At 40.7% G+C, this 13,610-nt stretch overlaps 1 protein-coding gene across 3 annotated transcripts in view; it reads right to left on the bottom strand.

Annotated features, from left to right (window-relative positions):
* The window catches only part of tnr (tenascin R (restrictin, janusin)), a 164,904-nt gene that overhangs the window by 20,761 nt on the left and 130,533 nt on the right, over positions 1 to 13,610 (bottom strand). For 2 of the 3 annotated variants that reach the window (XM_014190611.2, XM_014190614.2), the window contains exons 11-15: positions 12,140 to 12,403; positions 9,419 to 9,685; positions 7,093 to 7,212; positions 6,485 to 6,628; positions 119 to 238 (exon numbers count right to left, since the gene is read on the bottom strand). In XM_014190611.2, the coding sequence (XP_014046086.2) occupies positions 119 to 238; positions 6,485 to 6,628; positions 7,093 to 7,212; positions 9,419 to 9,685; positions 12,140 to 12,403 (915 nt within the window). The remainder of the gene's footprint in view (positions 1 to 118; positions 239 to 6,484; positions 6,629 to 7,092; positions 7,213 to 9,418; positions 9,686 to 12,139; positions 12,404 to 13,610) is intronic. The other variant, XM_014190618.2, reaches the window with a different exon arrangement.

Below are 13,610 nucleotides of genomic sequence, written 5' to 3'. Positions count from 1 at the left end.
GAGCCGACTTGGCAGGAGTCCAGTCCAGCTGGTCTTACTCTACAGACTCAGGGCGCTCTGCACGCTCCACCCCGGTAGCAGAGAAACGTGGCTGTGAGAAGACAATAAATCCACCTACCCTGGTTGCAGGTGAGGGTGAACACGTAGTTGTCAACGCTGGACAGAGGAGGGTTCCACCGGAGTAAAGCTCCTTGTGGGGTAATGTTGAGGGCTGTTAGTTCCATTGGCATGTCCATCGCTATATCAAAGAAAGAGATGAAAGCAATGTATGGCTCAGAGAGGGTACCAAGATGGCCCCATCACTTTCCAAAATGTAATCAACTGTATGTTCCAATTTGAAGACCACCATGTGGACCATATACTCTGCAGATTGAGGCTAATTCATAATGACTCTTCTCCAGTGAGATCACAATTCCTGATAGTATAACTGAAATCAAAGGCATATTATACAGTCAAATATTCTGTACAGTACACAGAAGAAGAGTTCTTAAAAGCTTTTATTTCAGACTCCCTACCTACCGGAAGAACCAAGAGAGAGTAGGAATTTAATTACACGTTTAACTTAGTGTTTTAACCTCCATGTTTTGATATGGATTTTTGGCTTAACAGAAAAAGTATAGAGAATACAGAAGTTAACAGCTTGCCTTTAAAGGACTTGAATCAACCGTTAATTCACCATACCCTCATGGCTGGGAAATGGCTAAGATTATATCTAGGAACTTTAATCACACTGCTTGTGAATGAAAGGTGTTTGATTACACTCATTACATAAATTACAAAAATATTTAATTGAATCTAATAAAAGCTGCCAATTTGAAGTGAAATAAAATTGAATTAGATTAGATTGAATAAAAACAATAATTATATTTCTGTTACTGTTGATTGTCCTATTTGAAACTAATGAATATATGTCAAAATAAATAATTCAAAAAGTTATAAATTATTAGATTGAATAAAGCATGTAATGATGTGTGGGGATGTCAATAGCACCACTACTGAGTAGGGATGTGTTTGTGACTAGTTGGTACTGGATGAATCTTTAAAGATGATGGCGCATGGAGAAGGATGGAAGCGGAATGCCAGAAATCGGGTGCAAAAGAGGTGGTAGATTTATTAACAAAAATTGTTACAAAAATAATAAATAATTAATGTATAAGATGTACAAATAAATATATTCCCGGGAAAATGAAAATGACAAAAGAAAGCTTAATTAGAATAAAGTACAAATAAACTTACTCAAAAAAGTTTCCACAGTCTCAGGACAAGCATTTCACCAACCAAGAGTCTGAGCTGAACGCTCAGCTATATACTTTCACAGAGCCCTGCCCTGCTTGGACTGAACCATTTCTTCCGGTAAGTAGAGGGTAGGCTAAACAACCGGAAGTATAGAGTAAATTCTTTTTCCAACTATGAGGTTGGAATAATACTGTAAAATTGTGATGATAATGCCCTTTAGCGTAAGAGATGTTTGAAAAGACCGTATTAAATTTCCACCTGTTTTGGTGGTATGGAGTTTTGTTCTGCCTGTCACCAGGCGGTAAATTAGGCCAGTAAGAAAGAGAGTTCCAAACCTCTGCCAATAACAGCTAGTTTTCAGTTTTCTCCTCCCCACTCAGACCACTACCAGACAGTCTTAGCAAAATTCTTCTTTGAGAAATTGTTCTTTGATAAGAAGCTATTTTGTTTATTTTTTACCATTTTAATTGAAAAAGATCACAGTAAGGTACTTATTTGTGTTAATTTATTTTCCACTTTGATGGCAAACTTTCTGTACTGATAAAATTCACATCCAGACATTCTCGTTTTTCCTAAATATATTTATTTCAGAACCCTTCTGTATGGAATTATAATGCTGTCTTAAAGTCCCCATGGAGTATTTGCATTTTATTTATTAAATCATCACTGCATGTCTAATAAATCACTTTGTGTGTATATTTCATGAAAATAACTCCAAATATACAGTACAAGTCACAAGTTTGGACACATCTACTCATTCCAGGGTTTTTTGTTATTTTTACTATGTTCTACATTGTAGAATAATAGTGAAGACATCAACACTGAGGTAGTCTCCTGGAATACATTTCAATTAACAGGTGTGCCTTGTTAAAAGTTAATTTGTGGAATTTCTTTCCTTCATAATGTGTTTGAGCCAATCAGTTGTTGTGACAAGGTAGGGTTGGTATACAGAAGATAGCCCTATTTGGTAAAAGACCAAGTCCATATTAAGGCAAGAACAGCTCAAATAAGCAAAGAGAAACGACAGTCCATCATTTATTCAAGACATGAAGGTCAGTCAATCCGGAAAATGTCAAGACATTTCTTCGAGTGCAGACGCAAAAACCATCAAACGCTATGATGAAACTGGCTCTCATGAGGACCGCCACTGGAAAAGAAGACCCAGAGTTACTTCTGCTGCAGAGGATAATGTCATTAGAGTTATCAGCCTCAGAAATTCTACTCAAATAAATGCTTCACAGGATTCAAGTAACAGACACATCTCAACATCAACTAGTCTGAGGCGACTGTGTGAATCAGGCCTGCAAAGAAACGGGGCGGCTGGTAGCCTAGTGGTTAGAGCATTGGACCAGTAACCGAAAGGTTGCAAGATCGAATTCCTGAGCTGACAAGGTAGAAATCTGCCGTTCTGCCCCTGAACAACGCAGTTAACACACTGTTTCTTGGCCGTCATTGAAAATAAGAATTTGTTCTTAACTGACTTGCCTAGTTAAATAAAGATAAAACAAAAAAAAACACTTCTAAAGGACACCAACAAGAAGAGTCCAAATTGGTGAGTTTTCGTTCCAACCGCTGTGTCTTTGTGAGACGCAGAGTAGGTGAACGGATGATCAACGCATGTGTGATTCCCACATGAAACATGGAGGAGGAGGTGTGATGGTGTGGGGGTGCTTTTCTGGTGACACTGTCAGTTATTTGTTTAGAATTCAAGGCACACTTAACCAGCATGGCTACCACAGGATTCTGCAGCTATACGCCATCCCATCTGGTTTTTGCTTAGTGGGACTATCATTTGTTTTTACACACCTCCAGGCTGTGTAAGGGCTATTTGACCAAGAAGGAGAGTGATGGAGTGATGCATCTGATGACCTGGCCTCCACAATCACCCAACCTCTACCCAATTGAGATGGTTTGGGATGAATTGGACCGCAGAGTGAAGGAAAAGCAGCCAACAAGTGCTCAGTGTATGTGGGAACTCCTTCAAGACTGTTGGAAAAGCATTCCAGGTGAAGCTGGTTGAGAGAATGCCAAGAGTGTGCAATGCTGTCATCAAGGCAAAGGGTGGCTACTTTGAAGAATCTCAAATAAAACACTTTTTTTGGTTACTACATGACTCCATATGTGTTATTTCATAGTTTTGATGTCTTCACTATTATTCTACAATGTAGAAAATAGTAAAAATAAAGAAACACCCTTGAATGAGTAGGTTTTGACTGAGCCTACTTTTGCCATTGAAATTCTCATCTGGTCATGTGGGCGTGTTGACACAAATTGTAATATATTTACATACCCACAGCCCTGATTGGCAGATAGGATCGTCTAGGCTCTAGAGCCTGCTTACCCCTTCAAAGTATGAGGATACATATTCAAATAAAAGATGTCTGGTCATTGGTCAGAATAATCAGATCAGATTGTGATGTCATGCTGTTGGCCAAAAACCATCCCACCTGAACAGGCTGAAAATCCAGGCGTTGTTTTCAAAAAGCTCTTACACTAAACTGGCATGTTATTTCATGTTATTTCAACCTCAAAAAACAGGAATGAATGTTCTTCACTGTACTGCCCCTTTGTTATCTTCAACCTAGTGGACAACCAGGAAGGGAAACGCTTTGTTTCGTCGCTTTCTAAGTAAACTTCAGCGTTAGCATAGCAAACACAACATTATGTTAGTTATAGCATGACTGATAGAACAATTAGAATGCAGGGTTTTTGTCAGGCTAACTGGGTCTCGTGAAAAGGTAGGGGATAACCTTTTCACGTGATATAGTCACCTGTCTCAATCAATGAGATAAGATTTGTTGGATTACTTCATGGAGCAAAATAATATTTATTCTAATAACAGAGCATTTTGTAAATTCAAATGAACCATCTGCAACTAGCCATGGAAGTTTAAATTACATGCGTTGTCTTCCAAGTCAGGAATTGAGGAAGTATCGGCAAGTAAAGGTTGTTCAAAAATGATCTGTGCTACGCTTTACACTACCTATGAAATAATGCCTATCAGCCAGCTGGAACAGTAGTAAGGGTCTGACTAGGCAATATTTTTAATAGCTAATATTAATGCAACGTAGTAAAAACACCAGAATCTGCTGAACCACAGTACCTGTCTGCCCCAGCCACAGCCATTAGCTGGACAGTTGACTCAGATCGAGTGAATCCTGGACAGTCATTACCTTTGGAATTGCAGCTAGTGCCTCAGTGCCTGACAACAGTAGCTACCCGGACTCTCCGGACTCTCCAGCGACCGCACAAAAACTCTTCCTTAGCGCTAAGGATCTTAATAAGCTCTCTGTGTTTTTGTTTCTGGCCTGTAAGTGGAGCACCAGCCCAGCTCCGTTCATGGCAGAGCTTCTCATCTGACACATTGGATTTTGAGACACTTTTAGGCACAGCGAGCTCCTCTTTCCATAACGGTTTTATCTCTTTGTTGCTGAACCACATCACAATGGAATGATATTGTTCTGCTTATGACCCTGTTTTAATGAGCGCTGCCAAGTGCTCCTTCACATAGTTTTGTGAAACACTGCCTGAGACTCATCAAACTGCAGCATTAGCAGAATGCTAGTGTTCATCTGTTTCTCTGAAAATAAGTTAATAGCAAAGTAAATGTTAGTGTGTTTTCTAGTTTTGAATTACATGAAGATTGTTTTCCTTTTTTGTTTATTTGGTGGTGTTATGTAGCAGCAAATGTGCTCACTGGAGCACCACAGGCCCTTCATTATAAGAAGAGTTGGCATGTCAAAATGCAGAGCTTCCTTCTGCTTTAAAGGGGGAGGTCTAACACTTTCTATTCACATACAAATTAAAATCAATAGTTGGCGTGGTATTCTTTATGTTTTGTCTATGTCATCGTCCATCTGTCATACTCTCATATTCTCTCTCTCTCATATTCTCTTTCTCTGTCTCTCTCTGTCTCTCTCTCTATCTCTCTCTCAATTCAATTTTAATTTAAGGGCTTTATCTCTCTCTGTCTCTCTCTGTCTCTCTCTGTCTCTCTCTGTCTCTCTCTGTCTTTCTGTCTCTCTCTGTCTCTCTCTGTCTCTCTCTGTCTCTCTCTGTCTCTCTCTGTCTCTCTCTGTCTCTCTCTGTCTCTCTCTGTCTCTCTCTGTCTCTCTCTCTATCTCTCTCTCAATTCAATTTTAATTTAAGGGCTTTATCTCTCTCTGTCTCTCTCTGTCTCTCTCTGTCTCTTTCTGTCTCTCTGTCTCTCTCTGTCTCTCTCTGTCTCTCTCTGTCTTTCTGTCTCTCTCTGTCTCTCTCTGTCTCTCTCTGTCTCTCTCTGTCTCTCTCTGTCTCTCTCTGTCTTTGTGTGTGTGGAGTCCTGAACCTTTTGGTTTTAGAAAGACATCTCTACCTGGCTCATCAGTATGCAGCGGTGCACTCCCTTTGCATGCAGTGGCGAGCTGGTTAAGCCCATGTTAGCGGAGTTCAATTCATACCAAAAGGAGCTGCTGCAGCCTACACACCTCTCTCTGGTAGTTCACTAGATGTCAAATATATCTCACATCTCACACATCTCTGCATCTCAATGCTGCGGAGGTCTGTCTATCTGACTGACAAACTGCCTGACTGCCTGACTGACTGTCTGACAGAGGAGAAGCAGAGACAGAAGTAAGGTGAGGCTAACAATTATAAGGCCAAGGGGGTAATGGCACCTACACTCACTGCAGCAGCAATGAGTGGCAGGTATTCTACTGTCTGTGTCTGAACATCATTTCTTAGTGTGCAGGTGGCAATGTGAGAGATCCACGGAGTGGGTACTAAGAATAAAATTCACTGAAAAGACAGAATGTCCCATTTATCTTGGAAAGACGCTATGTCTGACTCCAGAATATTTTGTTCCCCAATCTCATACTCCGAAGAGCACATATAATAATAACTCTAGCTATCATTTTAGCAAACAAGCTAACTCTCTTGTCAGTCAAGAAAACATTGACTCACTGGAAAAGTTACCAAAGCAGGATTGTATTGGTTGTTGTTTGATAGTTGTGCAGGATGTGGAGACGAAGATTCCATAAATATAATGTGTACATTTACGTTTGAACCTATACGAATGGTACATTGTCAGTCCCTTTCTACAGTGGCATGGTGGCTGAGATGGTAAGGGTTTAGGGGTACCACAGCATGTTTGCAGAAGTTGTATAGGATGTGGAGACAAAGATCATATAATGATATACATTGTCAGTTTCTCTCCGTAGTGGCATTATAGCTGAAGCAGTACAGGATCGTAAGGAGTCAGAGGTCAGACCTGTGAAGACACTGGTGGTGATGGACTTGCTCTCCTGGCTGCCCCGCACAACGTTCAGGTTGATCTCATACTCTGTTGCTGGGTGGAGGCTGGATAGGGTGTAGTTAGTGACGTCATTGTCAATTACCACGCTGTCCACTGTCCCTGAAGAACATTGTATTCATTTAATGTCGCACTGTTACAGTATGCAGTCTTTCTTTTATAAGAAGTTGAACTTTCTCTTCCAATGCCAAACAATGGAAAAACACGATTTGGTCACACTTGGATTTGGATCGTCCCATATAGATGATCTACAGACGGTTATACTATCAACAAACTATAGGTTGATAAGCAACTGATTACTAAGGTTAGGGTTAGGGTTAGGTTCAGAATAATGATTAGGTTAAGGGTTAAGCTTATGGTAAGAGTTAAGTTTAGGGTTAGGATGAGGGTTAAGGTTAGGGTTTGGGTTACGGTGCTAGTGGATAGTTTGTTGAAATGTGGTTGGCAGTTATTGAACATCTACGGAATATCTACAAACCATCTACTTGGTCAATCCAAATAAAGTGTTACCCATACTTTTTTTAAATGAACTTTTCAATGAAAACATGCCAGAAGTTTTTGCTTACCTCTTTCTGATTGATAGGACATCTTGTAGTAGTCGAAGGGAGCGAATGGTCTCAACCATGATATGATGACGGAGTCTTCAGTGGCATATGACACAGTCATCTCTTTAGGTGGATCCATTCCTCCAATAGAGAATCATAGTACATGTTAAGAATGAAGAGATGTCCTTGCTATTGAGACACACACTATACACTAATACAAGATGTTCTTGACATTTAACATAACCTTCTCACGAAAACGGCTAGCTCCATGTCTCCATGTATATGAAAGGGAAGGGAACACTGACACTATCTCTGTCTCCAATCAAGGTGCATGAATTGGGGAACAAACAGAAGTGAAGAGGAAATTCAGCTACTCTTGGAGGACACTCAAGGCACTGGAAGTTAAATAAAGTGTAGATAAAAATACTTCTTTATTGATAAGAACAATGCATTTCTGGACACATTTTCCTCCCATAGTGTAAAAAGCACTGTGTTTATCCTGCATATTATGTACATCATAAAATATGTACTAAAATAGCATGCTTCTCTGGCCAGAGCCAGGAGAACAGAGAGGGATATTTGCATTGTGATCGAGTGTGGTTGCCCATAAGGGATTAGTTCATGATTTGTTTATGTGTCCCCAGAGCTCTTACCGCTGCAACAGCAAAGGTTACCAGAGACAATGTGAGCAAACAATTAAAGTGACTTATAAGGTCGGAATCCATTATGGAGGGAAGGGATAGAGAGATTGGTTCTCTCTATTGTTGTGGAATGAAGCTATAGAAATGCTTGTAAAACCAACGCCACCACCCTCCAATTTCCATTACAATAATGAATATTATTCACCAGCACTGACGACGATTCATAAGTTAGGCTTCAGCCTCATTTAAATTCTGCTAGTAGGAAAGAGTGGTGTAAATAAGTTGTGATTATTCATGTATGCCTATCTTTAATTATTTCCCATTCAGCAGTGCAGGCTGCTGTAATAGCTCTGAATTTAGACTCAGTATTCATGTGACATGAGATAATTTGTGCAAACTGACAGACTGCATCAATGTGCTCTGCTGCTCCAAGGTGCATCCCAAATGATACCTATTCCGTACAAAGTACACTACATTCGATCAGAGCCCTTTGGGCCCTGGTCAAAAGTAGTGCACTAAATGGGGAATAGGGGCCATTTGGGATGCAACCCAAGTCTAACCTGCATTCACCTGAGGCATTACAACATATGGTACAGTAAACATGCTGTCATCACTTTATTCAGATTTACCATAAGAACTACCACCTAAACATAAATAAATACATCCAACCTACAAAGACGGTCAGGTGCCACAGCAAGCCCACCAACCCTGTGGTTAATTTGCATATAATAACATAGTGTGATAACAAGCTGAAAATAGCAACGCAATAACAAAACACACAGATGCCAAAGAGCTGCAACAAATGCATCCGTCTGAATCTACGATACCCCTAGCCTTCGTTCCAGAAATCTGTATGTCACCAGACAAAGAGAAAATGGCTGGCACTCTGGCAGACAGTGACTAAGATAGTTGGCATGTAGAGCAGTAATCAGACAGCAGTATGCAGGTGGCTATCCGCAGAGTTAATATCAGAGTGTTTAGAGAGCTGTCCTGTCCTCCTCAGACAATAGATCTTCCCTTGGGCTTGGCAGCTGTAACTGTGAGTAACAGCCTGCTGATGCGACAGCTGAATATTCCTGACACCTCCAGGTTTAGGCAGGGGTAATTAAGGGAGGATTACACACCCAAGCATTAATAAAGAAATGAAAGGTGGAGGGGAACGTTGTTCTGCAGTGAGTGCAGCTGTGTGTGTAAGAATCTTAATGAGCAAGAGGAGACATGCCATAAAAGTGTCAAGATGTTGTTCTGTCCTGGAGCTAGACTACTTGCTGACAAACAGAACGCCATTTGAATACCACAATAACCTCAAAGCACGTACTGCATGTATAATGTGATGTGTATCCTAAGTACAGGAAGTTTTATATATCCTAAAATGTAGTCCTTCGTTAGCAACTGTCTTGTGTCAGCAAACCATCAGCCAAAATCAGACATCAATGCACCCTGTGGACAATCAATGCATAAGATGTTGCAGCAGTTTTGTATTAGTCAGTAGTTATTTAGCCTTGTTGTTGTTCCTGTGTGACCCTCCATGAACCATGGGAACCTCCAGCGTAGCTCTGGGTCGTATGCATTAGGGCATACCGTAGCAAAAAGTTTTGAAGCGGGAATTTAAAAAATAATTGTTTATCATTGTTTCAGTCTGTTTTCTTCCATTTGGTGCCTAATGAATACAACCTTGTTTCCCCTTGCAGAGATAAATAGCCTACCTGTGGTGAGCGTGGCTGTGACAGCCTCAGACTTCACCTCTCCCTGTATGGTGATAAGGCTGACGGTGTACTCTGTGGAGGGCAGGAGCCCCTTGATAGAGGACCGGGTCTTGGATCCGTCCAGGGTAACCTTGGAGGTGTCAGTGCCGTCCTCAGAGCTATAGGTGAGGATGTAGAGGTCTGCGGGTGGGGAAGGGGCACTCCATGCCACCGTCACCGAGTCCCACGTGACATCAGACAAGTAGAGCGCTATGATGGGGCGGAAGCCTGAAAGTCAAAGGTCAAAGATACTGGCTGCATGGTCATGAAGGGCTGTAAGGGACAGCTGCTGTCAATATGGCAGGTGGTGCTGAGGTTCTCAGTCAGTCAGTCAGTCAGTGGATGGCATGGCTGGTTATTAATTGGCAGATCTCTCTGGAGGTTCTCTCCTTCTCAGTGAGACTGGCAGTAAAGTAATGAGGATGACGGGGAGCGTGGAAGTGAAGAGCTGCAAATGGAATACACACAGCGTGGAAGGCCCGTGACAATGGAATGAGGCTGAATCCTGAGCAAAGGACGAATGTCAAAGTTGACAGCAGAGACTGGATGAAAACATGTCTGTCAACGAGGCATGGCTGTTTTTGAAAGATTTATCAATAAAAGACACTGGTTGAAGTGTGTTGTCAGAACAAGAAGAAGCAATAGGAAATATAGACTGCCAGGACAGTTTGCTGTCTGATGTAGATGGGTGTGAAAGAAAGAGGGACAGGAAAGATTAACCGAGTGAACGCAAATAAATATTGATATCATTTTTTTCTCCATTGGATGGGTCAATTTGATGAAGGACGGTTATGCGATTAACAACCTCATGTAATAGCTAACTGTTCATTATTAACATGAATTGTAGCATCAAAGCTTGACACTACCTAATAGCTCGATTTGTAGTCTCCTTCCCAAAGTAGTTCCCCATGACATGCAATGTCAAGCCTATTCTCTAGTACAGCAATAATCTCTACTTTTCAGCGACATAATTGCTTATTTAGGGATGGGAGAGCTTCACTGAAAAAGCTCACCTTTATCCAGTTTATTTGAAAATAAACCGTTATTTATAGACTACTGTACATCATCTATTCATCTAATAGATTCATTTGGTGGATGCTTATTTGTCCTATTTTGCATGTACAAGTGTGTATTAAACGCATGTGTGAATTGGACATGTGTTTTTCATATCCCAACTCCCCCTGAGACACCCTCAGAGAGTGGGGTCATGGCCAGGGTCAGCCATTATCAATTAGGGTACCGATGCACCAAGTCTGGAACCAACAGGACCCTAAACAACCACCAAGCTATAAGACTGCTACGTAAATAGTTAACCAATAGCTAAGTGGACTATATGACCCCTTTTGCACTAACTCACTAGCTCTTTTGACTCATCACATACGCTGCTGTTACTGTTTATTATCTATCCTGTTGCCTAGTCACTCTATCAATACCTATATGTACATATCTATCTAAATTACCTCGTACCACTGCATTGACTCGGTACTGGTACCCTGTGTATATAGCCAAGTTATCGTTACTCTTTGTGCATTTATTCCTTGTGTTATTATTTTTGAATTATGAAATGTTTTTTCTCTCTGCATTGTTGGGAAGGGCCCTTTAGCATTTCACTGATAGTCTACACCTGTTGTTTTACAAAGCATGTGATAAATACAATTGATTTAGTGCCTTGGTCAAGGGCACATCAACATATTTATTTTACCTTGTCAGCTCAGGGATTCGAACTAACACTTTTTTGGGTTACAGGCTAAGCTACCTGCAGCTGAAACTGATACAGGTGCAGTTACAGTCCAGACTGCATCCTAAATGGAACTGGTACAGGTGCAGTTACAGTCCAGTCTGCATCCTAAATGGAACTGGTACAGGTGCAGTTACAGTCCAGACTGCATCCTAAATGGAACTGGTACAGGTGCAGTTACAGTCCAGACTGCATCCTAAATGGAACTGGTACAGGTGCAGTTACAGTCCAGTCTGCATCCTAAATGGCATAGGGCACTAATTTTGACCAGAGCCCAATAGAATCCCTAGAAGGGGAAAATAACCTCTGACCATGGTTAACTCATGAGGTAAATGCAGTGGTGTAAAAATACTTTAAAGAACTACTTAAATCATTTTTTGGGGTATAAAATAATGTACTTTTTGCTCCCTACATTTTCCATGACACCCAGAAGAACTTGTTACATTTTGAATGCTTAACGGGACATGAACATGGTCCAATTCACGCACTTATCAAGAGAACATCCCCGGTCATCCCTACTGCCTCTGATTTGGGGGACTTACTAAACACAAATGCATCTTTTATAAATTATGTCTGAGTGTTGGAGTGTGCCCCTGGCTATCCATACATTTTAAAAATAAGAAGATGGTGCCATCTGCTTTTCTTAATATAAGACATTTGAAATGATTTATAGTTTGACTTTTGATACTTAAGTATATTTAGAACCAAATACTTTTTTACTTTTACTCAAGTAGTATTTCACTGGGTGACTTCCACTTTTACTTCAGTAACTTTCTATTAAGGTATCTATACTTCTACTCAAGTATTACAGTTGGGTACTTTTTCCACTACTGGGTAAATGCTATGACTATGTTTAGACTACTTCCACCTCTGCTATTCATAATAGTACAATGTAATGTCGGTTGTGTCAGTTACTTGGTCCTGGTAAAGTACAGTTCCAGTACCTGTGAAGCCATCGATGGTGGCTGCAGTGCTTTGCTGCCTTCCCCTCTGGGCAGTTACAGTGATGGTATATTCTGTGCCTGGCTCCAGATCATTGAGCGTGGTGGTGGTCACGTCCTTAGGGACGGTCACCTCCGTGGTCAGGCCAGATGAGGAGGTGTAGGTGACCATGTATTGGTCGATAGGCCCCTGGACCACCCCCCACAGCAGGGTGATGGTGTTGTCTGTGGACGCTGTCACAGTTAGGTCCATGGGGACATCCAGACCTGAAACGCACAGTAAAGAGCAGTTCAAGTATAATCAACATATAGTGAACATACCAATAAAACTATTTATATTTAAGATTCATATCTTGATTGACATACCAACCAAAGTTGTAAAGAATTTGATTTAGTGCAGCTAATTAAAACAGAGACAAAAATACACATACAGTATACAGGTGCCTTCAGAAAGTATTCACATCTCTTGACTTATTTCACATTTTGTTGTGTTACAGCCTGAATCTAAAATGGATTAAATTGAGATTTCTTGTCACTGGCCTACACATAACATTAAAGTGGAACTATCTTTTAAAAAAAAATTTAACTAATGAATAAAAAAAATGTAAGGTGAAATGTCTTAAGTCAAGTATTCAACCCCTTTGTTATGGCAAGCATAAATAAGTTCAGGAGTAAAAATAAAGTTAACAAGTCACATAATAAGTTGCATGAACTAAGAGCATTGGGTGAGTAACTAAAAGGTCGCTGGTTCGAATCCCTGAGCCGGCAAGGTGGAAAACTCTGCCATTCTGCCCTTGAGCAAGTCAGTTAACCCCCAACAACACCTGCTCGGCAATGACGTGGGCATTGATTAAGGCAGCCCCCTGCACCTCTCTGATTCAGAGGGGTTGGGTTAAATGCGGAAGACACATTTCAGTTGAATGTATTCAGGTGCAACTGACTAGGTATTCCCATTCCCTCTGTGTGCAATAATAGATTTTAACATGATTTTTGAATGACTACCTCATTGCTGAACCCCATAAAAACAATTGTCTGTAAGGTCCCTCAGTCGAGCAGTGAATTTCAAACACAGATTCAACCTGGGAGGTTTTCCAATGCCTCGCAAAGAAGGGCACCTATTGGTAGATGGGTAAAAAAAAGGCAGACATTGAATATCCCTTTGAGCATGGTGAAGTTATTAATTACACTTTCGATGGTGTATCAATACACCCAGTCACTAAAAAGATACAGGCATCCTTCCTAACTCAGTTGCAGGTGAGGAAGAAAAACACTCAGGGATTTTACCATGAGGCCAATGGTGAATTTGAAACAGTTACAGAGTTTAATTGCTGTGATAGGAGAAAACTGAGGATGGATCAATAACATTATAGTTACTCCACCAATACTAACCTAAATGAAACAGTAAAAGGAAGGAAGCATGCAAAGAAGAAAACATTCCAAAACATGCATCCTGTTTGAAATAAGGCACTACATT

Source organism: Salmo salar, chromosome ssa03, assembly GCF_905237065.1.
Source record: "Salmo salar chromosome ssa03, Ssal_v3.1, whole genome shotgun sequence".
Classification (NCBI taxonomy): Eukaryota; Metazoa; Chordata; class Actinopteri; order Salmoniformes; family Salmonidae; genus Salmo; species Salmo salar.
The sequence above is the reverse complement of the archived record's forward strand: the minus strand, read 5'-3'. Positions and strand labels throughout refer to the sequence as shown.